Raw genomic sequence first — 24,230 nt, forward strand, 5'->3', positions numbered from 1 at the left:
GGCTGCTTCGCTCCCGGAAGTGGTGGGTTGGCACGGAGAGCGCCGCTGGGTCTGGGTGCCCGGAGGCCGAAGCACTCGCGGAGCTCGCCGGTCAGTCCCCGACCGCCATGTCGTCCTTCGATACCAATCCCTTCGCAGACCCAGTGGACGTAAACCCCTTCCAGGTAGAGCCCCCAGCTCACTTCTCCCCGGTGCCAAAGGCCACCGCCCGGGCCCCTCGCTGGAGCAGAGAGACGTGGCGTAGGAGACGGCCTGTCTGCCCAATGGGAGAATGGGCTCTGAGGGCTGGCCTTTCGTAGTGTCTGGGGGGCGGGACTAGCAGCAGGTGGAACTGCGGAGGGGCGGGACGCTGTAGCCTGGGAAGAAGTGGTAGGACCCTCTAGCTCCCCGGATGTAGCTAGCCCCTTTGGCCGGACATTGCTGGGGAAGCATACGGTCGGGGAGAGAAGCGACTTCACCTGTGTGGGAAGTGTGGCTACTACATCCCGCAGTCTTGGGGAGACACCTGCTTTGAGTCACGTTAGGAGAGGGGTGACAACAACATAATGAAGAGGTAGAAGCCTCTAGTGGGACAGAGAAATGTGGGAACATGCCACGTTCCACTCTCCCCCCCACTCTCGGAACAGGCAAACTAGCCTACAAGGTATAGGAGACCCACCGAGATTTGCTAGGAAAGGAAGGTTGGAAGAGGGTGTGGAGATAACCGACGCACGCTGAAATACGGACTTGAAAAGAATTCCACACTTTGGCCATGGGTCTATTTTGGACTGGGATTTGGCTAGACAGGAGAGAGAGCCCAGGTTAGGGAGGGAGGAAAAGTGAGGGGGCTCTGAGGGTCTTGAAACACAAGGAATGTTGGTCTGATGGACGCGTGTGTTGGCTAGGGAGTTGAGATGTGCTGACCTTTGAGCTGGCTTGACCTTTTGAACAAAGGATAGCTGAAGAAGTCTTCCTACTTAAAGCGGAAACCTTTCTGCCTCTGAGCTAGGATACAGGGGTAATCCAGGGGTAATATTTTGCACAGTGACAGGCTGGGGCTCCTGTTAACTCCAAATCTCCTGTGCCTCCTTTTCATGTCTGCTCAAAACCGGTTCTAGAGAAGCTTAATTGTGCTGACTGGTGATTTATGAGCCCTGAGGTTTCTGCTCTGTCAGTATGTTACTAGGCACATTAACTCATCTTGCTTGTGCTTTATCTGGTCATTGGCAGCTGCAGAGTTTCCTGCAGGTGTGGGGAAAGTACTTTGACGGATCTTTCCTGCGACTCACAGCATGAGGTTTCTCCCCTTGAATTCCTTCAAGGTCGGTGCAAAGACAAAGGAGACTAGAAGGGAATAATTGTACACTCTCAGGGGAGTGAACGTTTTATGTTTCTTTCTTGGTCTCAAGGTACTTAGTCAAAGGGAGCCCTCAAAGCAAATTTTGGTAGCTTGGTCTTTGTAACATCCTGAACATTCCTCTTACAACTTAATGCTTCTTGACAGACCTTTGCAAAGACCTTGTTTCTTATGTAATTCAGTCATCTCTATTAGTTAAGTAAAGAAAAAAGCATTTGCATTTTTTTTTCCCCTGCCAGTGTCATCTGGTAACAGTTTGGTTTAATTACAGAACTGCTGTATGACGCTGGGATCTAGTAGTCTTAAAAATTTTTTTTTAATCTTTATTTATTTTTAAGAGAGAGACAGAGGGTGAGCAGGGGAGGAACAGAGAGAGAAGGAAACACAGAATCCGAAGCAGGCTCCAGGCTTTGACCTGTCAGCACAGAGCCCGACGCGGGGCTCGAACCCACGAACTGCGAGATCATGACCTGAGCCGAAGTGGGACACTTAACCGACTGAGCCACCCAGGCACCCCATTTAAAAAAAATTTTTTTTTTTTAATCTTTATTTTTGAGAGAGAGACACAGCATGAGCAGGGGAGGAGCAGAGAGAGTGGGATCTAGTAGTCTTTTGGAGTGTGTTCTGTGTAATGATTTGCTTTTTTTTCCCCCTCCCCTGTCAGAATTGGAAATAAAATGTCTGCTGCTGTCTGTCTGCCAGAGGCAGTCAGCCATCCAGAGATGCGGAGAGCTTGTCTCCAGTGCTAGCAGTGGGCGAGACAGTTGGTCCGAGTGCTGCCCAAGATTAATAGCAGCTTGAAAGTCTTAGTCTTAAACCACATCTCCAGCCCCAGGAATGATTGTGCAAACTGTGGTAGAAGTAACTTCTGCATTCACCGAGACAGTCTGTCCATCAGGCAGCCCCAGGATATGGCAGGACAGGAAGCAGCTGTGGTCCTTTAAAGAACAACATCTGGTGGGGGAATCCTGTGTGGGAAGACAAGAGCTGGCTGGCTGGGACTCTGCTCCTCCTTACCCTGGGCCGTGTTTTTCCTCTTGGTGCACAGTTCTTCGGGGAGAAGGAACTTTGGACGTGATGCCCCCCCCAAGCTCTTTCGCCTGGAGAGCTGCCCTCCCTTTTTGTGATGCTGGTGTCTGCTTTCTTGACTGCCAGGGCTGGGACATGGGAAGGGTGCAGCCCTTGGGTGACTGGGTGTGAGCCCAGCTTCATTTACCCAGGGTGTTAGCACAGGGCTCAGGAGAAAACAAGGGGAGAGGCAGCAGACTCAGAAACTGTCACACCTAGCCAGCTTTCAGAGCAGAGTCATGCTTTCCATCACTCTGTGGTGGTTCATGAAAGTGTAGTGTTCAGAGTCCATAGTGGAGTACTGGAGCTGGGAACATCCTCAGGAATCTATTCTAACCCCTCAGTTTAGAGAGGAGGAAACCAGGAACCCAGTGAGGATGGTACCTGCCAGAGTCACCAGCTAATTTGCAGTGGGAAGGGGCCTAGATCTGGGTCTCATTCTCAGGACCTTGCTGTTTTAAAGGTTTTTGGAGTTCAGATATTGGTCTTAAACTGCGTTGGGGTTATTTAGGCCAGCTTCGTCATCACTGTCCCCATTCTTGAAATGAGAGTACTGGTAGGGGTGATTAGTACTAGCCAAGTGAGTTTTACCATTTGCTAATTAGTATTAGCTATGCAAGTTTTTTTCCCCAGTGTGTGGGGCTGGGATAATACAGATTATACTGTGCTTTTTAAGATAGTACTTTATTTATTTTTTACAAGTTCGAGAGAGAGAGCTCATGCTTGTGCGTGCAAGCAGGGGAGGGGCAGAGAGAGAGGGAGAGAGAGAATCCCAAGCGAGTCTCAGTCCCACGAACCATGAGATCATGACCTGAACTGAAACCAAGAGTTGGACGCCTAATCGACTGAGCCACCCAGGCGCCCCAGGATAGTACTTTATAGCAGTTATGTTCCGAGTAATAACCAGTCCTGAAAGGTGCTCAGGGTTATGTGGTCAAATAATTTTGGGAATCACTATTTTTTTCTTAAAGATTGGCAAGACTTGTTTGTTAAAGGCTCTGAGCAATCCTGCAATAAAGACATTTGCTCAACTTTTTTTTAATTAAAAAAAATTTTTTGTTTCATTTATTTATTTTTGAGAGACAGAGAGAGCCCAAGTGGGGAGGGGCAGAGAGAGAAGAAGACAGAATCCAAAGCAGGCTCCAGGCTCTGAGCTGTCAGCACAGAGCCCGACGTGGGGCTCGAACCCACAAACTGTGAGATCATGACCTGAGCCGAAGTCGGATGCCCAACCGACTGAGCCACCCAGGCACCCCTAGCTCAACTTGATCTGACCCAGAATTTCTCAGTTATCCAACCATGGAATCCTTTTTCTGCTAACTCTTGTGATCTGCCCTGCAACTTCTGGTGTGCCTTTAAATTGACTCCTTTACCCTTGTTTTTTATCCACCTCCTACTTCCACCCACCTCCCTGCCCTGCAATGTGGGTGTGGGCTTATATGACCTCTTCTCTGCGTGGAGTTATACTTGAGATTCTTAGCAAACTTCCTGCAAAGCAAGAGCTGTGAATGCAGAGTTGTCACAAGAGTGCAGCAGAGGTTTTACCAAACTTCCAGGCGGAAGCAGGAAACTGCAAGCCAAGTGTTGCCGATTTCACAACCTCCCCCTGGCACTCCCTAATTCCTGTGCTTATTATGGTGCATCTGCTTTGTACTCTCTGGATCTTCGGGTCCTACTATGGACCAATTCCAGCATGTCTGATCCCAGAAATTTCTCAGGCAGTCTTGTCAGGTGGTGAAGAGGTAGAGGGCTAAAGGTGGGCATCGTGCCCATTTGAGTTTTCAGCGCTTAGCTAACAAGAAGGTCACCCAGGCCAGTGCTGGGCCTGCTTTCCTACTGGGCATTTCTTCAAGGCGGGGGGGTGGGGGGCGGTGTGAACTAGCTGGTGGTGCTGAACAGAGAAGGCCTTTCAGTGCCATGAGTTGCCAGATCGCAGAATATCACTTTCACACGTTGCCTCCTTGCAGTTAAAAGATAATCTCGGTGGTGTGGCTGCTTCCCGAGGATTTAAAACTTTTCTCTCCTGTGGGAGGAGAAAGTGGTGGCAGAAACGTGATTTGGGTGTGAACAAAGTTCCCTGCACAGACACTTCCCAGAGAGGGTGGGCTCCAGCTTGACTGTAGCTTTGGGAATTCTTACAACCACCAGATGGGCCTGTTAGAACTTTCCTGTGGAACAGGAGCATTGTCTCAAGAAATTTGAAAATGGTGAAGTTCATATAGTTTGAGTCCAGACAGCTGCCAGATCCGGGGGGTGGGGATGAGGGTAAAGGGGATGGGAGTTATCTCCCTGCCTTTATGGCTGGCACCTGGAGCCAGGCTGGGTGATTCAAAAGCACTTGGCCAGAGACACAGCTGGACTTTAACCCTACAATTCTGTTAAGTTTTCCTTGGAGCTACTTGGAGTAGGATAATCCTGTGTTCAGAGAAATGGTAATATTTAACCAGGACAAACAAGGGGTCCTTGCCACTCTTTCAGAGAAGAGTGCTAGTGCACATTACCAAGGTGTGACCCGCCCAGCAGTGCTCCTTTGAGGTGCCTACACATTTATGCACATCGCTGAGCTCCTGCTGTTCCAAGGGCCCGTGCAGGAGATTGAGGTAAATGAGCACACCGCCTGCCAGAGCTTCTGATCTGGCAGGAGAGCCAAGAAATGCTAGCTGTTCAATGATAACACACCGTGGGTATGATGAAGGCAGTCGAAACTTGGCAGAAGGAACTATGAGGGATCTGAGGAGGAAGAGCAGAGTCCTTTGGTAGAAAGGCTCAGGCCGAGAGCGGATGGGAAGAGAGGGTATTTCATATTTCAGGTGACAGAGCACCAAGAAGCGAAAGGCACTTGTGCATACTGTGGCCCCACAGCCCCAGGCGCCTCCTCCCTCTTAGAGCCTGCCACCTCTCTGGCCACTGGCCTGGGACACGTCTGCTGCTTGTGGCACACTCGCTCGCCTGGCAGTCTCTCCTGTACTTCTCTCTGCCCTCAGCCTCTTTAACACTGGGACGCTCACCTCCTTCCACCCGTTTTGAGGCTGTGAAGGCTGCAGTTCTGTCCTTTGACTTTGTTCTCACTGTATACCTCTCTGAGTAAGGTCTTCCATTTACACTATAGCCAAGGCGCACAGGGGTCCCATACAGACCAGGTTCGGCCAGTGGCCACTGACAGAATCCAGAGGCAGAGAGACAAGCAGTGGTGGAACAAGAAAGGAGTTGATTTCAGCGAGGCCAACACCAGGAAGACGGCGGACTAGCGGCTCAGACTGTCTCCAAAGTGCCGAAAATACTTCAGGTTTATATAAGGAAAATGTGGGACAGTGGTGGGTGTGTACATGTAGGTGGGCAGTGAAGGTCAAGTCGAGTGTAGTCTTGGAGTCAGGTGTGGGGCCTTGCTGGCTCAGGGCAGTTCTTGTTGCTTGAGGGGGTAATTTCAGTTCCCTGTTCTCATCAGGGGACGCTCTGCCCTTAGGGTCTTCAGCCTGAGCCCAGAGACCAACTGGAAAGAAGAACCCAACTAGAAAGCGTGAGGTCACAATGGAGGCGACTGAAGTCGTCTTTCACTGTGGCTTCAGAATAGCATCCACATCCCAGCGATCCCAGATCTAGAGCTGCTCTAGGGGCTCCTGGCTGGCTCCGTTAGTAGGGCATGTAACCCTTTTCTTTTTTTTTTTTTTTTTTAATTTTTTTTTTCAACGTTTATTTTTGGGACAGAGAGAGACAGAGCATGAACGGGGGAGGGGCAGAGAGAGAGGGAGACACAGAATCGGAAACAGGCTCCAGGCTCTGAGCCATCAGCCCAGAGCCCGACGCGGGGCTCGAACTCACGGACCGCGAGATCGTGACCTGGCTGAAGTCGGACGCCTAACCGACTGTGCCACCCAGGCGCCCCACCTTTTTTTTTTTTAAGAACATGCAATTCTTTTTTTTTTTTTTAAGTTTATTTATTTATTTTGAGAGAGGGAGAGACAGCACACACATGAGCAAGCAAGCATGAGCAGGGGCGGGGCAAAGAGAGAGAGAGAGAGAGAGAGAGAGAGAGAGAGAGAGAGAGAGAGAGAGAGAGAGAGAGAGAATCCCAAGCAGGCACCTCACTGTCAGTGCAGGGCCTGACTTGGGGCTTGATCTCAGAAACCATGAGATCATGACCTGAGCTGAAATCGAGAGTTAGATGCTTAATCAACTAAGCCACACAGGTGTCTTGAAACTCTTGCTCACAGGGTCGTGAGTTGAAGTCCCACTTTGGGCATGGAGCCTACTTTAAAAAAACAAACATGGGACACCTGCTTTCACACACCCGCTCCTGAAAAGCCTGTTCCTCTCCCGTGATCACTAATCTTGCTCAGGGGTGGCACTGTTCCCCGGTCACCCAAGTTAGCCACTGAGTTCCTCAACTTCCCTTCCCCTCCCCCTTTCTTGCCCTAGAGAGTGGCTTGAGCCCGTGGCATCTACCTGAGCAGGGCCTCTGGAGTCTGTCGCCTCTTCTCCACCCCCAGTTATCATGCTTTTAGTTCAGTCCTCACCATCACCCCTGTGGACTGTGGTCCCAGCCAGTCCTCCCTCCGCTCTCACTGTGCTCTCCTCACCGTGGCAGAGATGACAGTCTCTAGTTGTCCTCCACCGCTCATGGGTGGAGTCCAAACTCCTGCTGTCTGGCTCAACCCTTTGTTTAGGCTGGTTCCTTGGCACTCCTGGCTTCTGTCTCTCTTCACTGCACGGCCCCCGGAACCTTCTGTATAGAGGCCACTTTTCAGCAACAGACCTCAGTGGTGGAAATCTGAGTAAGGTAAAAGGGCCCAGAGTGACCACTGGGCTGTATGCAAACAGGCTCATTAGGCGACCCACCTCAAAATAGCCATTAGTCCTGGCTGACCAATGGACTACTGACAATTGGCTACAGGTACCAAAAAGGAAAATTTTGTGCATTCCCATACCTCCTCACCTCCCCCCCATAACTCCAGCCCCCAGCACTGCCTCTTGACAGTCTCTCCTTTGCTGTCCTGCCCACTGCTCCCTTGCAGTGTTTTCAATAAACTTCTGTGTCCTTTGTCCTCCTGTCTTGGGTGAATTCCGGCCTCCACCCTATTGAGTCGCCCCACATCCTGTGCCCTGAACACATAGAGGTGTGTTTGCCTTTGCACATGTTGCTTTTTTTTTTTTTTAAATGTTTATTCATTTATTTTGAGAGAAAGCACAAGCAGGTGAGGGGCAGAGAGGAGAGCCAGAATCTCAAGCAGGTTCTGTGTCATCAGTGCAGAGCCCAGTGTGGGGCTTGAACCCACAAACTGTAAGATCATGACCTGAGCCGGGTGCTTAACTGACTGAGGCACCCAGGCGCCCTGCAGTGCTGCTCTTGCCTCCCTCCTTAGTTCTTGCTAAACTTTTGTCCTCTCTCAAGATCCAACTCAGGTGCCATCTCCGTGAAGCCTACCCTGACTCCCAGACAGCTTAGTCCCTCCCTCCTCTGTGAAGCCCTCCCATCGGCCCTGGCCCTGCACTAGTCACGTGCCGTCACTTCCTGCCCTGGCTTCTTGTTCTCTGTACTGTCCACTTCTTGAGGGCAGGAACCAAGGCTTTTTGGTCAGGGTCCTAGCCCCGCACTTGGCGTGGGACGGTTAGCTTAGGGAGTAAACGAAGGTGGAAGGAGATGACAAGTGTCTCAGTTTGACCAAGGACAGGCTGCCGCCAGGGTGCTGGCAACAGGTCCGGGAGGGCCTCAGGCGCCAGGCCAGGTGGGTCAGCCTCACTTTCTGGGCAACTGTGTCCATCACTGCTGTGGCAAGGAGAGAGGCCTGAGTGCACGTTGCTCATTTGATGGGTCCTCAGGCTCTTTTTAAAAATGTGTGGGTATGTGTGCTTTTAAGGTAAAAATAACATCACATTGTGGAAAATTCAGAAGACAAAATAGATCATTTGTATTTCTGCCAGTCTTTTGCAACCATTGTTGTTCTGATGTGTTTTCCTGCCAGTCTCTTTTCACATGAATGCTTTTGACAAAATTGTTATGTGGTATTCATATAACAAAGTCTTTTCCATATTGCTGCTCTATGTTTATAGCTGTGATTATTTATTTATTTTAAAAATAAAGTTTATTTATTTATTTGGAGAGGGGTGGTAGGGGCAGAGAGAGAATCCCAAGCAAGCCCATTCTGTCAGCACAGAGCCCGATGTGGGGCTTGAACTCACAAACTGAGAGATTATGACCTTAGCCAAAACTGAGAGTTGGACGCCTAACCAACTGAGCCATGCAGGTGCTCCATAGCTGTGATTTTTAATGGCTGTTCAGGCCATTGAGGGGATGTGTACCAAAACATTCTTGTGCTCACTGTCGTTGGACAGTTAAGTCATTTCCTGATTTTTTTCCTCCTGTTGTAAGCACTGGTGCAATAAATCTCTTTGCAGGTACAGATTTTTACATATTTGTGTCATATTTCCTTAGGATGGATTTTCAGGTAAGAGAGTACTGAGGTTATCCGTGGCTCTTTTTACTTGGGACCCAGCCACTTGGTTGGGGGATGATTGCCCTTTTTTGTCCTATGACACACAGCCTTGTCTCCAAAGCAAATAGGACTTCCCAAGAGTTCCAAAGTATTGGTAACTCTGCCTCCCAGAGAGAATGGCCGAGTTTTTTTAGCTCATGAGGTATTTATTTAATGTGTTTATTTGGAGCCTGAAATAAACCCCACACTGGGAGCTTGGGTGGAGTGTAGGAGGCGAAAGCAAGAAAGAGTCACAGCTCAAGCACAGCCGACACCTGTGACATGGAAAGTGATTGCCAAACTGGAAACGAATGTGTTTTTCAAGGCCCTTCCCGGCAGAGCTCCAGCACCTGCCTCTTTTCCTCTGGGTCCTCACACCCCAGCCACACGAAGGGTTCCCCTGCCCCAGCGGTGGTGAGCCTCTCCTCCGCTTCCCGGCCTCCCTTCCCCTCTTTTTCACTCTGCCCTGGGCTCTTGTACTATGTGCACGTGTCTCTGCAACAGTCATCTGCTACAGAAGGTCAAGAGCTGCATCCTGTTGATCTCGGTTTGTCACTCACACTGTTTGTGACTCTTCCCAGAATGAAAAGAACCGAGTGCAGGAGCATTTTCTTTGTGATATATTCAGTAAAGGGCATTAGCCAGGCTCAGTCCTTTGTGTACCAGGGGGGTTTTGGGTTACCTGTCTGTAGGTGAAACTTAGCTCTTGCCATCCTTTGAAATGACTACTTGACCCACTTCCGAGCCAGCTGATGCTTAGTGGGAAAGAAGCTTGCTGCTGTTGACTCGTTACTTGTGACTCAGAGTAGAAGCTGAGGGTCTTCATTCAGACCAGTCAGTGTGGTCCTTAGTGCAAGACTCGCTGCATGTCTCCTAACACAGGTGTTCCCCCAAGGACTTCCCTGAAGTCCAGGAATAAAAAACTGAGCAGAAGTAGTTGTCTTGGTCACTCATGGTGTCCCGTCAGTGTTCCTCAGGAGGGGGCTTCGTTCATTCAACCACACATTGAGCACCTTCCGTTTGTCAAGTGCCCCAGGCTTTGGGGGTACGCTGCTGAACAAGGTAGACCCTCACCTTGCCCTCTCGGGTTTACCACTCGTGTCCCTGGATACAGACAACTTGAATTCAGAATCTGGCTCAGCCACCACCCCTGGGATCTTGGACGAGCCACTTCCCCTCTCTGAGGTGGGGCTTTCTCCAGCTGCAAACTAAAAAGACATCCCTCACGGGGTGGTCATGAGGTTGAATGAGGGGACACCTCAGCTGAGCCACAGGGTTCAGAAGCTGGTTGAAGTGATGATTTATCTCTGTTCTTTCAAGGATGGAATAGAACCAGGATTATTCTAGATGCACAGGAGAGAAGTCAAGTCATTTCAGACAGTGGATGCCTTAGGGCACTGGGCCTTAATTCTTTTGAAGAACCAGGTTGAGGAAAGCTGGTAGAACCTTCTTTTCTGACACCTCGACACAGTGGCCGGTTCTGGGGTGACTAGAACTTCAAAATCGCATCATTGTATAAGGACATTCAGTAAATGTCAGCTCCCTTCCTCTTTCACCAGGCCTGAGCTTCTCATCTTTCAGAAAGCACCCAGGTCTCCCAGAATGTTCCAGGACCGTCTTCCGAGGCAGGGTGCTTGTGGGCCCTGGGGCTACCACAGTGATGCAGGTACCCTCCAGCTTTGGGGCAGTACCACCCAGAGAAAGTAGAGGAGAGCATGTGGCACATACTGTCAAATACTGTTTGACCTTCTGCTCTGCATCGGCCCTTCCCCAAGCACTAGGAGCCAGAAGTATGAACTTGAGAGAGAAGCATCTGGCTGTGGAGGTTACAGCATGCTGGTGGAGACAGTATTTGTTTATGGCAAGTCTGGTGAGGGGTAAAGGACCAAGCTTTAAGACTTTAGAAAAAGGAGAGATCACTATGGACAGAGTAGTCAGCTTGCCCACCCCCAGAATCCTCTTCTGGCTGACGTTGGTAAAGAAAATGACATCTCTGCATGGGTCTGAAGGTTGCCTGTTAAACGCACGCACCTCAGCCAGACATGTGGGTCAGCGCCCGAAACAGCTACCAGAGCCACCCCTCTGTCTTCTGTCCTGTGACACACACTCAGGTAACCAGTTCCTTGCATGGTGGATCTGATTTCAGTGACTTCATCTCACTCACTGTGCTGTAGCTTGGTGTTTGCTGAGTCAGAAAGGGGAATGGAACCTGAGCTCCAGATCTTCCTTGCAGAAAGTCAGCCCAGTAATTCTGGGAGAAATCATTCAGCCAATAAATAACCTCAAGGCCAGTTCCTCCATCTCAGGTGGCCTTCTGAACCTCACCTTGTCCCTTTATCCAAGTTTCAGGGGCCACCGGGCAGGAATGCTGTCCAGCAGAATGGACATAGCCACATTGCCTCCTTGCAGAGGAAATTGGGTGGGGGTCCAGAGATGAGGTACGTCTAGAGAGAAGTGAGTTGGGGCTCTGGGCCCAGGGGCCAGCCAGCCACAGTCTCACTCTTCAGGAACTGGAGACCCAGGTGGGAAGATGAGAGTTAGTATGTGTGAAAAACATCAGAGAACACGCTCACTGCTGACATTCTGTGAATGTACAGAAGAGGGAGCCAGCCATCTTGAGACCTAGGACAAGTACAGCACCACAGTAGGATCTGTTTCCACATCTAAAGAATTGAGGGGGTTGTTCCCTGAGGGTCTAATGTTAATATTGTGTTTGAGAATCCAGTCTGTGGATTCTTGGTGGAGGTGAGGCCAGGACAGCAGGATGGGAGCCTGTGGACCAGAAGTGAGGGATGGGGGTTAGGTACACAGAGTGGGGCCTAGGGGAGGCCTTGTAACCTGGGCCTTGGCAGAGTCCAGCCGTGGTGTGCCCAGCCTTCACAGCTGCTCCTCCCAGAGCCCAGGCAGTGCTGTGGAGCTGGACTTGAGCCCCATACCTATTACGTACAGGGGAAGGGGAAAGGATGATGGAGTGTTGGGAGGGGGTGAGATGAGGCCAAGTGGCCCCAGGCCATCAGGGAGGTGCTCAGTGGAGGAGATGACAGGAAGTGCTGTGCAGGCCCTAGGCGGGAGGGCTGGCCTTGGAAGAGGTCAGATGGAGAAGGGAAAATTGAAAACTCAGGGAAAGACTGCGTTCTGAAGGACATTTTTGCATTTTCTTAAGGGGAAAAAAAAATGAATCCAAAAACATTCTCTCCGCTTTTCATCTGAGCCCTTCATGCCTCTGTTCTTAGCAAGTGTGCCTGATTTCACAAAATCAGTACTGGCAGCCCGCAGTGTGTTTTTGTTCCAGAACCTTAAACCGTCCTTTAAAAAATAAGAGGAGAGGGTGCCTGAGTGGCTCAGTCGGTTAAGCGTCTGACTCTTGATTTCGGTTTAGTTCATGATCTCATGGTTTGTGAGTTTGAGCCCCATGTCAGGTTCCGCACTAACAGTGCAGAGCCTGCTTGGGATTCTCTCTCTCTTTCTGCCTCTCCCTGTGTATGTGGGCCCAAGCCCACTCTCTCTGTCCCTCCCCCTCTTAAAATAAATAAACAAGCTTAAAAAAAAAATAATAAGGGGCACCTGAGTGGCTCAGTCAGTTAAGTGTCCAACTTTGGGTCAGGTCATGATATTGTAGTGTGCAAGTTCGAGCCCCTCATCGGGCTCTGCATTGCTGGTGCGGAGCTTGCTTGGGATTTTCTCTCTCCCTCTCTCTCTCTGCTCCTTCCCCACTTGCGTGCTGTCCCTCTCTCTCAAAATAAATAAATAAACTTTTTAAAATAAATAGGAATAAATGCTTTCTGTAAAATAATAAAACAGTACAGCAAGGTTATAAATTAAAAAAGCGAGTATTCCTACCACGCACTCCCTCCCCCCCGGAGGTAAATATTGTAAATTCTTTTGAATCTGTAAAGGGCACTAACAAGGACATGGTAGTGTCTGTTTTGAGGTCTCAGAATGTAAAGCTTGGTCTGGGTCTCTTCTGGGAAGTCATTGGGGCTGAACTCCTTTCCCAGAAAGGGAGAAGAGGTTGCAGCTCTGGTGTGGCAGGGGCTGGGCAGAGGAGCCTTTCTGGAGAGGCTTTTCAGGCCACCAGGAAGGGCCTCACCTCAGCCCCGTATCCCTGGGGCCTGCTGGCCTGGGAGGGGCCAAGAGATGGTTCTCTCTTCTCCCCAGCGGCTCATGGCTGTTTTTGTTTGTTTTGCTTTTTACCTTTGCAGGATCCCTCTGTGACCCAGCTGACCAATGCCCCGCAAAGTGGCCTGGCTGAATTCAACCCCTTCTCCGAGGTTGGTGAGCATGCCCTCTTTCTGAGTCCCTGGGTCCCCTGGGTGGTGCCAGGTTTCTGAGGCAAGGAGCCTTGGCAGAGGCAGAGACAGCTCTGAGAAACTGCAGTCCTAACGTGAACTTGGGGTGGGGATAAGGATGAAGAAGTCAGCAGTTCTCCCCTTGGGATTTGTCATCTGGGCCCCTCCCTGAAGAGGACAGGACAGTGCTGGGGAGCTGTGGCTCCAGCAAGGCCAGGGAGGCCAGGTAAAGCATCACATTGCCCAGAGCCTGAGGCTCAAAGGCTAAGAATCTGCAGGGCCAGGCTGAGGCCTGCCCCAGAGGGAATGTCCCTCACAGGCAGGGGCACAGCACTCACCCCGCTGTGGGTCTGCCCCCGTGTGGCCAACTAGTGGAGCCCTACTCATCTGCCTCCTTTGGTGTGTCCCACGCAGACAAATGCAGCGACAACAGTTCCTGTCACACAGCTCCCTGGGCCCTCGCAGCCGGCGGTTCTCCAGCCCTCAGTGGAACCAACCCAGCCAACCCCCCAGGTATTGTTGACAAAAATCCCTTTGCCTCTTCTTTCCTGAGAGGGTAGCACCAGTAGCTGAGCCCTGAGATTGGGGGAGGAGGTGGACAGAGGGCCTTAATTCCTGGCTGCCCTTTAAGGGCCCTTTTGATAATCTCTTTGGAGCTGGTCACTTGCACATGGAGGGTCTGCTCAGCCAGCCTATATCCTCACCCCCACCCCATTACCACCACCAAACAATAACCAGGCTAGGGTCGTTGGTGCCTTCAGAGAGAGCATTTGCCTCTGTTGTGCCATTCCAGATCCTCGTGGGGCCTTTGGTTTGTCCTCTCTTACTCAGGGCCCCGAATCAGTCGATCTATCCATCCATTCATCCATTTTCCTGGCCTTCCTCCCTCTGTCTCTCTGTCTCTCTTTTCTTTTTTTAGCCTCTTTTATTTCTGCCTTCCTTCCTATTTTCCTTTGTCCCTTCACCAAATACCGTGAATCTTGTCTGCTTTGTGTCTGACACTCGACTCCCCATCACCTCACCGTCCTGCCCTGTGCGCCTCACCACCCCAGTGAGCGTGACCCACAGTGGAGTTGTATGTTGCAGCTCCTGCGTAGACAGGCCAGCAGGTTCCTGCCTACCAGATTCCTGGCAGTGAGCGAGCTCTCAGAGAGGCAGATGCTACTAGGAGGAGATAGTATTCTCAGAGACAGCTACATGCAAAAGCTTCCGAAGGTAGGCGAAGTGTAGATGAGCATGAGGGAGGGCAAGGCCCAAGCCGGTCTTTGGGCTCTCGTGGGCCCCAAGAGGCTCTCGCCTTCTGACCAGACTTGGGAGGGAAGGCTGAGATGTTCAGCATGGTCCAGGATGGTCCATTCGGGTCCTGCTTTGGCCCCCAGTGCCTGAAATTGACCTGCTAAAGTCAGCCTTGGCTCTTTGGAGAACGCCTTTTGGAGAGAGTGAGAGAGCGAGGGTGTGTGTGTGCACATGCGCGCGTGCACGCGCGCACACATATATACACATATGTCTGGCTTACCGTTCTGCGAGGTGACTGGTCTGATACCTGTTTCCTAAAACGACTGTAGACTTCGGGAATAACCAGGCCCTAACAGCTGTAGCCCCTGGAAGGAGTGGGGCCCTGGGCTGAAACGCCAGGGCCAGCTCTGCTCGGCCTCACGTTCCCTAGGTGCCTCACTCAGAGGCTCTTTCTGGACAGGGGATGAAGCTTGGACTCCGCATATCATCAAAGCCGGGCAGAGCAGGGCCAAGCCTAGGGGGCTGCGCTGGGGTGTAGCCGGTCACATTTTCAGGTGGACCTCAAGGGGTCAGCTCCTGGGGGTGGGGTGGGGTGGTACTTAACTATGGATCCATGAGGCTCCAGGTGCACGTGATCTGTCCTCACGTGTCCCCTCCGCACTCACTGCTAGCAGGTTGCACTGTTTCCCCTGCACACATGCACCCTCCAGGCTCTTCAGATGAGGTGCAGCTCTCTGGGTTTCTGGCTACAGCTTAGTCTCTTGTGATGCCGTTTTCCCTTCGCTGTTACCCCAGAGGTCAGTGTAACTGAACTTTGCCTGCATTCCAGAATGGGGGAATGTTCTCTCGTCTCCAGCTCAGGGGTCTCCCCTTCATCCCTGATCCCAGATTAAGGCTGGTTAACGGCTAAGGGGACAGAGGTGGTGTCGAGGCAGTAGGAGACAGGTCACCTTGGCCTGTCTGTGGTGGCCTCTGGTACCCAAGACAGCATGGAGCTGGGACTGTCTCTCCCTGCATGGGGCAAGGCCCTTCTGACTTTCTTCTCACACTGATGACTGACATTGCCCCTCCGTCTCCCGTGTCCGGCTGCTCCACTTCCGTGCCCCCCAGGCCGTGGCCTCCGCAGCCCAGGCGAGCCTGCTCCGGCAGCAGGAAGAACTGGACAGGAAAGCAGCCGAGCTGGAGCGCAAGGAGCGGGAGCTACAGAACACTGTGGCCAACTTACATGGTAAGGGAGGCTGCCGGGCCCTGGGCTGCCAGGCCTGGCACGGGAGGTCTTCCTGAGCCTGCTTGTCCTGGGGCAGCCCTGGACCCCTGTCGGGCTTTTGATCATCTTAGAGCAGCCCTGGTGCTAGTGCCAGGCAGGGCAGGGAGATGGAGGCCAGGAGACCTGCAGTGTGGACCTAGTGGGTGTGGGTTATTTCTGCACTCCTTCCCAGCCCTGAAATTTTTGCTGAAGTAGGGACACTGGTCCTGCGATTCCCCTTCATCTTCACGAAGATGACCCCTTGTGCTTATGGGTTGGTTGTTCATAAAAATAATCACATAGGCCATTTTGCTCTGTTTGTCAGTGCATTTGGGATCTGTTAACCTTGGAGCAGGCTTGTGTGTGTTCGTGTCCCATCACCCTTTTCCCATCCCACTCCCTACCCTTGGAGACCCTGAGCCCCACTTACCAGTGCCCTTCTGGAGCCCTGGTTTGGCCCGTAAACTGCTGGAGTGTGCACCTCGCCATGCTGCTGTGGAGGCTGGGCCTCACCTCGTCGTGTCTTTCTACACAGTGAGAGAGAACAACTGGCCGCCCCTGCCCTTCTGGTGCCCTGTCAAGCCCTGCTTCTATCAGGATTTCTCGGTAGAAATCCCTGCTGACTACCAGCGGATATGCAAGATGCTCTACTATCTCTGGATGTGTGAGTCCCGCCCCGGCCCTCTTGAGCTTACGGGTGAAATGGGTGTGACTCCAGGGCCCTTTCTGTGCTCTGGCTGCTCCTCCCGCAGACTCCAGCCTTCCTCAGCGCTGGGCCGGGATAGAAGGTACCTTCTGCCCCCCTAATTGGCCCTCCACAGTCTACTCCCTGTGCTGGGAACCTCCCCAGAAGGGCCAGTTCACACCATGGATCACGTAGAGTGAGACAAATGGGAGGCTTCAGAGTTCCTGTGGGGCTCGTTGCATTGAAAGGCCACCCTTAGGTGAAGGCCTCCCTCTACACAAGTAGCCCAGCTACTCCCTGTAGCTCCAGCGTGGGCCATCTAGGGACAGGGACAGGAGTCTCCAAGGGCTTCTTTCCCTCAAGGATCAGCCCTTGAGTCTGCACCTTCCCTTTACTGCCACTCCCCACCCCCATCGTATATCTGGGCCGTCCCTTCACCTCTTAGGAACGTGGTTTGGTCCCTGGTTTTGCTGCCCCAGAAAATCAGGATCTGGGAGCTCACTGCACCTAGGTGCAGACGAAGGTCCTGTAGTATTTCTGCAGCTCCCCTCACTGTATGGACCTCACGTCCTCCCAGGGGGTGGTTCACCATGCCTGGGAATCCTTCAGTCACCTTGGCACGAGCCCGTATCTCTCTCTCCTCCCCCTCCCCAGTGCACTCGGTGACTCTGTTTCTGAACCTGCTTGCCTGCCTGGCCTGGTTCTTAGTTGACAGCACCAACGGAGTGAACTTTGGCCTTTCGATCCTGTGGTTTATCATCTTCACCCCCTGTGCCTTCCTGTGTTGGTACCGACCCATCTATAAAGCCTTCAGGTGAGTGGGGCTTGGACAAGGGGTCAGTGTATGACTGGCATCCCAGGTAGCAGGCCAAGGGCCTTAAGCCCAGGGGCCCCATCCTAGTCTTAGAGCAGAATAGGTTGGTGGGGAAATCCACTTTCCCATTCCCACCCACAGTGAGAGCAGACACGGATCAGGAGCCATTTTCCTAAGTTGTTGTGCCTGGGGTCTGCTCTGGACACTGTCCCTGAGTTAGGCATGGGAGATCTAGGGAGGGGTCTGCAGCTCTTCCCTGTGTTCTCACTGCTCCCATTCTGTCTGGTGCATTAGGATTTCAGATGCTGGGTAGAGGGAGGGGCTGCTCAACCCCCTTCTGAAGCATTAGCTACTCTCAGAAAGTCTGACTTTGATAAGCTCTCCATGGCTTATCACTCCAAGCTCTCTTGAGCCTGCTGAGTGCCAAAGCAGTTGACCTAGAATAAATACTGTGGACCTGAGTGGAGCTACCTCACAGACCCCTAGGGCTTGTGCAGTTGTGCCTCGGAGTTGATGCTTTCAGGCCTGGGAGCCTAGCAGGCCCCGGGAAGTTGGGGGGCAATGGCTGAACCCTCCCATGTACTCTGCAGAGGAGACCTGCGGCCTCAATCTATTCTAGCCCTCAAGGACATGGAGCTGGAGGTCTGGTCTAGGGTTCTGTGCTCCCCAAATACCTTTTCTTCCACCCAGGCCTACAGTTTTATTATTAGATATTTATACCTTTGGCTTAGATTTCCTTGCCTTCTATGAAATGCAAACACATACACCAGGAAATGGACTGTTAGGCTCTTTATATTGTTTTTTTGAGTGAGCAACTTTATTAGCTCTTTGAGTAAGGGGTCAAGCATTGACCCCTTAAACTGGAAGGCAAGGAGGGGCAAGCCTGTTTTGATTATGGTTGTGGGTGTCTGTGTCCTTATGGACAATGTGGCTGGTCCCCTGGAGCTGTCTGTGCTCCCATCCTGCCTCCTGGCTCCTAATGAGGACCGATGCCATGCCAAGTGAGGAACCTGAGGAATGAGCCCCAAGCCCTCTTGTGACTTCGGATTTCCCCCTCTCTCCACAGGTCTGACAACTCTTTCAGCTTCTTTGTATTCTTCTTCGTATTTTTTTGTCAAATAGGGATCTACATCATCCAACTGGTTGGCATCCCTGGCCTGGGGGACAGGTGAGACCTGGGGCAGCACGATGGAATTACATTTTAGAGGTGGCTTGGCCTCTCTCGCTCTGCTATCCTCATTCCCAGAGGGCCCTCGCAGATGACCCGTCTTCTACCCTAGCTGGGAGAGGGGTTGGGTGGACTTGCATCTGCCTCCGTGCACTGCCCCCAGTTCTTCACCGCTCAGCAACTCACTGCCTTGCCTTATCCACCACTTCCTGGGGCGTTGTAAGTGGACTTGCCCTGAATCCTTAGGCTACCTGGCCTAAGTCCTATGGAGGACTGCATTTATTCCTTTTCTCCGGCCACGCCCTCCCAGAGGCTAGGGCTACTTCTCCAGGCCCCAGACAAGCTCTTGGATTTGGGCAGCTGCTGACAGATGCCCTGGCTTTTGCAGACTCTGCTGTGACTTTTCCCAGAGGCCCTGTAATGTCAGGAGATGGAGCCCTAGCCTCTCTCCTGGATTGCCTCCTTCTTGCTTTGAGCATATAACTGGCTTGAGTTTCCTGGGCGCTGTAGTCCTCAGTTCAGAATTAGCTTTAGAAAGAAAACCTGATGGCTGATGTTTTCCTTTCCGCCCCAGTGCACAGGGAACATCACAGAATGGTCAGGCTGACACTTGGCTGAAAGCCTGGGCCTGGAAGGGCTGCACTATTTTGGTCCCCTCCCTCCAGTGCAGCTGATCCAGAGAGGAGGGAGGGGCTGACTCACCTTGCACTCCGAGCACGTCCCCGCTGCCCTCCCACCACCCCCTCTTCCCTCTCACCTTGCTGTTTCTTTTTAAAAAAAAAAAAATTTTTTTTAACGTTTATTTATTAAGAGACAGAAAGAGAGCGTGAGCAGGGGAGGGACAGAGAGAGAGGGAGTCACAGAGTCCAAAGGAGGCTCCAGGCTCTGAGCTGCCAGCACAGAGTCCGACCTGGGGCTCGAATTCAGTAATGGTGAGATCATGACCTGAGCTGAAGTTGGATGCTTAACTGAGCCACCCAGGCGCCCCTCACCTTGCTGTTTCTAATCTGGCCCCTTTCTCTTTGATTGGTGACCCGGTTTCATTACTCACTACTCTTAGTGAGATCCTGGAAGACAGGCTGTGGCCTAACTGCTGTTTGCTTCTGGACTCGGAGTCAGAAGGCTCGAGTTCTGGACCGGACTCCCCTCCGCCGCCCCCCTGCCCCCATGACCTGCCTGGGCTTCCCTCTCGAGCCCTGCAGCCCCCAGTTTCCCAGTGCCTTCCTCACCTCACCTCCGGCCCCCCACAGCTGGGTGGATGTAATCCTCCTTTCTTGTTACTGATTGTGAAATACCCATAACATTTGTTTTATTTACTACTTAAACCGTCTTAAAGCAGAACATTCAGTGGTGTGTAGTAGATCCACAGTGTTGTGCAGCCCTCACTACTGTCTAGTTCCAGGACGTTTGTTATCACCCCAAAGGAAACGCTATACTTAATCCCTCCTTCCCCGAGCCCCTGGCAGCTGTTAAGCTGCTGTCTGTCTCTGGATCAGCCTATTCTGGACATTTCATATAAATGGAACCATACAGTAGGTGGCTTTTTGTGTCTGGCTTCTCTCAGCATAATGTTTTTTTTTTTTAATTTTTTTTTTTAATTTTTTTTAACGTTTATTTATTTTTGAGACAGAGCATGAATGGGGGAGGGGCAGAGAGAGAGGGAGACACAGAATCTGAAACAGGCTCCAGGCTCCGAGCGGTCAGCACAGAGCCCGATGCGGGGCTCGAACCCACGGACCGCAAGATCGTGACCTGAGCCGAAGTCGGACGCTTAACCGACTGAGCCACCCAGGCGCCCCTCAGCATAATGTTTTTAAGGCTCATGTTGTAACATGGATTAGTATTTCATCCCTTTTTATGGCTGAATCATATCCCATCCATCTGCTTATCCACTCATCAATTGATAGACCCTGGGGTTTTTTCCGAAACCTTTTTGCTGTTGTGAATACTGCTGCTATGAACGTTTTTGTATGAGCTGTTGAACACCTATTTTCAGTTCTTTTGGGTATGTACGTAGGAGTGGAATTGCGGGGTCAGATGGAAGTCTGTACCATTCCATTGGTGGTGTGTGAGGGCTCTGGTTTTTCCACATTCTCACCAACTCTGGTTTGGTTTGTTTTTTTTTCCCAGCCTAGAGGTAAGATACCTCACTGTTCTTTGTTTTGTTTTGTTTTTGTTTTTGTTTTTAAACTTTAACATTTATTTTTGAGAGAGACAGCACGGGTGGGGGAGGGGCAGAGAGAGGGAGACATGGAATTCGAAGCAGGCTCCAGGCTCTGAGCTGTCAGCACGGAGCCCAACACAGGGCTCAAACCCACAAACTGCGAGATCATGACCTGGGCTGAAGTCAGACGCTTAACCGACTGAGCCACCCAGGCACCCCCCCTCCCTGTTTTTTGATTGACATTTCCTGAATGACTAATGATGTTGGCCATTTGTGTATCTTTGGAGAAATGTCTATTCAAGTCTTTCTCTAGTAATTGGGTTGTCTTTTTGTTGTTGAGTTCTTTATATATTCTGGATACCAGCTCCCTATCAGATATGTAGTGAACACATTTTCTCCCCACTGTGTATTATTTTTCTCATTCTTGTGATAGTGTCCTTTGACGCACAAAGTTTTTTGTTTTTAAAAAAAAATTTTTTTTTTTACATTTATTTATTTTTGAGAGACAGAGAGCATGAGCGGGGAGGGCAGAGAGAGAGGGAGACACAGAATCTGAAGCAGGCTCCAGGCTCTGAACTGTCAGCACAGAGCCTGACGCGGGGCTGGAAGTCACCGTGAGGTCATGACCTGAGCCGAAGTCCGACGCTCAACGCACTGAGCCACCCAGGCACCCCTTTTGTTTGTTTTTTAAAGTTTATTTATTTTGAGAGAGAGAGGGAGCCGGGAAGGGGCAGAGAGAGGGAGAGACAGAATCTCAAGCAGGTTCTGCACCACCAACACAGAGCCCAACGCAGGGCTCAAACTCCTGAATCATGAGATCGTGACCTGAGTCAAGACCAAGAATCAGCCGCTTAACCGACTGAGCCACCCAGGCGCCCCAGGTCTCTGATCCATCTGGAGTTAATTTTTGTGTATGGTTGAAGGGAAGGACCAGCTTCATTGTTTTCCATGTGGATTCTTTCCCCATTTACTGGTCTTGGCATCCCTGTCAAAAATCAGTTGATGATAGAAGTATCGGTTTGTTTCTGGACTCTCAGTTCTATTCCATTGATCTGTATGTCTGTCCTTATACCAGTACTGCACTATTTTGAGAACTGTGGCTTTGTGGTAAGTTCTTATTTAATTCAGGCAGTGTGAGGATATCCCCTTTTATAGATAAGGACAGTGGGGCCAGGAAGGTGGTGCTGGAGGCAGAGGGGCTGCCCTGGGCCCCAGCAGGAGGAGCTGAGGTGACAGGATGGATGCGATGGCTTGGCCAGTGGTCCTCCTTCCCAGAGGGGGGTCCTTGGAAGCAAGCAGCCAGGCTTTCCATGTCCCCTAGAAGAGCAGGAAAAGGCCCTCCCCCATGCTACTCCTGACTGTGAGGGCCGTGTGGGGCCCTTCCCTTCAGCCTTCACAGAGGCCTGGCCTCTCCCAGGCCAAGGGCTCGTGGGCCCCTGGGCTCTGTGCTGGAGGGAGGTGCCTGGGTGGTGGCTGGTCAGCATACAGCGGCCACCTAGAGAAGAACACCTCACAGGGACCTCTGGGGCCCATTCCCACTGTGTCCCTTCTGGCTGCCTCCTCCCTTTGCAGTGGTTGGATCGCAGCCCTGTCTACACTGAAGAAAGACCACTTGGCTGTGTCAATCATCATGATGGTGGTGGCTGGCTTCTTCACCCTATGTGCCGTGCTCTCACTCTTCCTTCTGAAGCGGGTGAGTGCTGGGTGCTGGCCCAACAGCAGCCCAAGGAAGCCGGCACCTCTCTCCTGCCTTTGCCTCGAGCCCATCACTAGAACATTTGGGCTTCCCGAGTCCCAGAGGTCCAGCGGCTGTCACCAAGGCTCTGGATGGGAGGTCAGGTGGGACCCCAGGGCGGCCTTCTCACCCCAGCCTCTTTCCCCAGGTGCACTCCCTATACCGCCGGACGGGGGCCAGCTTCCAGCAGGCCCAGGAGGAGTTTTCCCAGGGCATCTTCAGCAACAGGACCTTCCGCAGCGCTGCCTCAAATGCTGCCCGAGGAGCCTTCCAGGGGAACTAGTCCCCCTGACTGTCCTTCCTCTGCCCCAGCCTTTTCTCTTGCCTGCCTTCTAGCTGCACTTTCCGTGGGTGCCTTAAACAGTGGTTATGCCCAGCACAGACCGGGGGAGGGTCTTGCTGGAGTTCTTCCTCCTTCCTCAGCAACCAGCTCTCCGTTCTGTCCGAGAAGGGGAGGGAGGGACAGGGACTTATTTTTTACATAACAGGAAAAAAAAAAACCCACAAAAAACCAAAACAGTCTTTCCTTCTCTGGTGGTGGTTTGGTAGGATTCGAAGCTGTGGGACTGAAGTTCACTTCCCCGTACCCACGTACACATGCACATACACGTACGTACTTGGGATCAGCAGCTGACCTGGGCCTATCCCAGGTGGAGTCTTACTTCTCCAGGGTCCTGGGACTTCACTTCTCCGCTAGCAGGCCTGGCCCAAATATGGCTCCACACACAAAGCCTGTGGCTTCCACAGTCCTCCCTTTCCTTCCCTCCCAGGCTGGGGTAGTCTCCCAAGGGCTGCCCTTTAGGTGAACTGCAGTCCAGGTGGATGGCAGGCTCTGTTCCCCAGAGCACTCTGGGGTGGTCTCTGAGCTTCCAGAGCCTCTGGCGTGGTCGCCCCAGGCTCTTCCCTGCCTTAACGTTTCTCACAGATTCATAGACCTTTAGTGCCCCCTGCACCTTCCTGGTATGGGCAGCGCCTGTGCCCTCTGGGGCCCTCTCTGAGCTCTTCCCTTTTTAGACTTACTGAATGTGCAATGGGATTGTTGGGATTTGGGAGTGGGGTGGGGAGGGATAAAAGACATTGACCCCAAGTTGTCTTGCCCAGCCTTTGGCGGTTTTCTAGGAGGGTGGAGTCTGGTTGTCCTGGTGTGGTTTGGCCCTGTTTGTTTGATTTCCTGTCCTCCTGAGGGATAGCAGCCCTTTACCGTGGCCTCAGATTCTACCCCACTCTGCCTTCCACTATCAGCAATAAGTTGTCTGTATGACTCTTAGGGAGGGCAGGAAGAATCAGTCCAGAACTGCACCCCTTCATGCTGGACTGATGAGCCATTTTTTCTGAGGGTTCCAGGCTCCATACGCTGAGTAGAACCCAGGTCACCTTTCACTGTTCCTGGGGATTCTTCAGGTGTGTCAGTGTGATGGGCACCCGGGAGTCCCCAGGTAAAACCTGTACCCTGTCCTCCAAAGGCTGTAGGGGTGGGTGTGTGGACTGAGGGGACCTCTCAAAAAGCTGGCCAATTGCCTGCCTCTGGGACCCGGATCCCACCCCGAGGCAGCCTGCAGACCGCCAGCTCACCAGCCCCAGAGCCACTGAATGACAGTGGTAGTGACCAAGGTTTTGTAAACTTTCTGGTGTTTTTTCTTCATGTATAAATGTATATGTTATGTCTCAATTTTTGTGCTTTAAATAAAAATGACATTTTCAGACAACCCTGGTCCTAATGTCTTGTGGACTTCGGAGGATGGGGGTGGCCTACGGACCCTGAACGGAGGTGCTCCAGTGATGAGGGGACAGTTAAGATTCTGTGATTCTGCATCTGGCCACCCTGTTTTGGCTGGTCTAGGAGGGGCCAAACCCCTTCCTGAGACTATTGGTCTCTTCCAAAGGCACCTTCTTGTCCCAGTACCTCTAGTTCAGAGCTGTTGGTCTAGGTCGGAGGGGGACCCTCTGGAGCCTCTTTGACTTAACCCCCACTCCACACACCTGCTCAGCCTGGCGCCTCCCCTGTTGCCCCTCACGTGA

General features: G+C 51.9%; 1 protein-coding gene across 2 annotated transcripts; it reads left to right on the plus strand.

Annotated features, from left to right (window-relative positions):
• On the plus strand, positions 1 to 23,917 carry SCAMP2 (secretory carrier membrane protein 2). 2 transcript variants are annotated; one of them, XM_047074792.1, is made up of 10 exons: positions 1 to 164; positions 13,077 to 13,145; positions 13,578 to 13,676; positions 14,250 to 14,378; positions 15,510 to 15,627; positions 16,181 to 16,309; positions 16,985 to 17,144; positions 18,211 to 18,312; positions 22,049 to 22,169; positions 22,360 to 23,917. In XM_047074792.1, the coding sequence occupies exons 1-10, from the start codon at positions 108 to 110 to the stop codon at positions 22,492 to 22,494; spliced, it is 1,119 nt and encodes a 372-aa protein (XP_046930748.1). In that variant the 5' UTR covers positions 1 to 107; the 3' UTR covers positions 22,495 to 23,917. The 2 variants fall into 2 exon arrangements, with proteins under 2 accessions (XP_046930748.1, XP_046930746.1); XM_047074790.1 differs by lacking the exon at positions 14,250 to 14,378 and having other exon boundaries at positions 4 to 164.
• Positions 23,918 to 24,230: the final 313 nt, after the last annotated feature.

Source organism: Lynx rufus, unplaced genomic scaffold (genome assembly GCF_022079265.1).
Source record: "Lynx rufus isolate CCGP_SWC_20201006 ecotype Redwood Valley unplaced genomic scaffold, mLynRuf1.p SCAF_13, whole genome shotgun sequence".
NCBI lineage: Eukaryota > Metazoa > Chordata > Mammalia > Carnivora > Felidae > Lynx > Lynx rufus.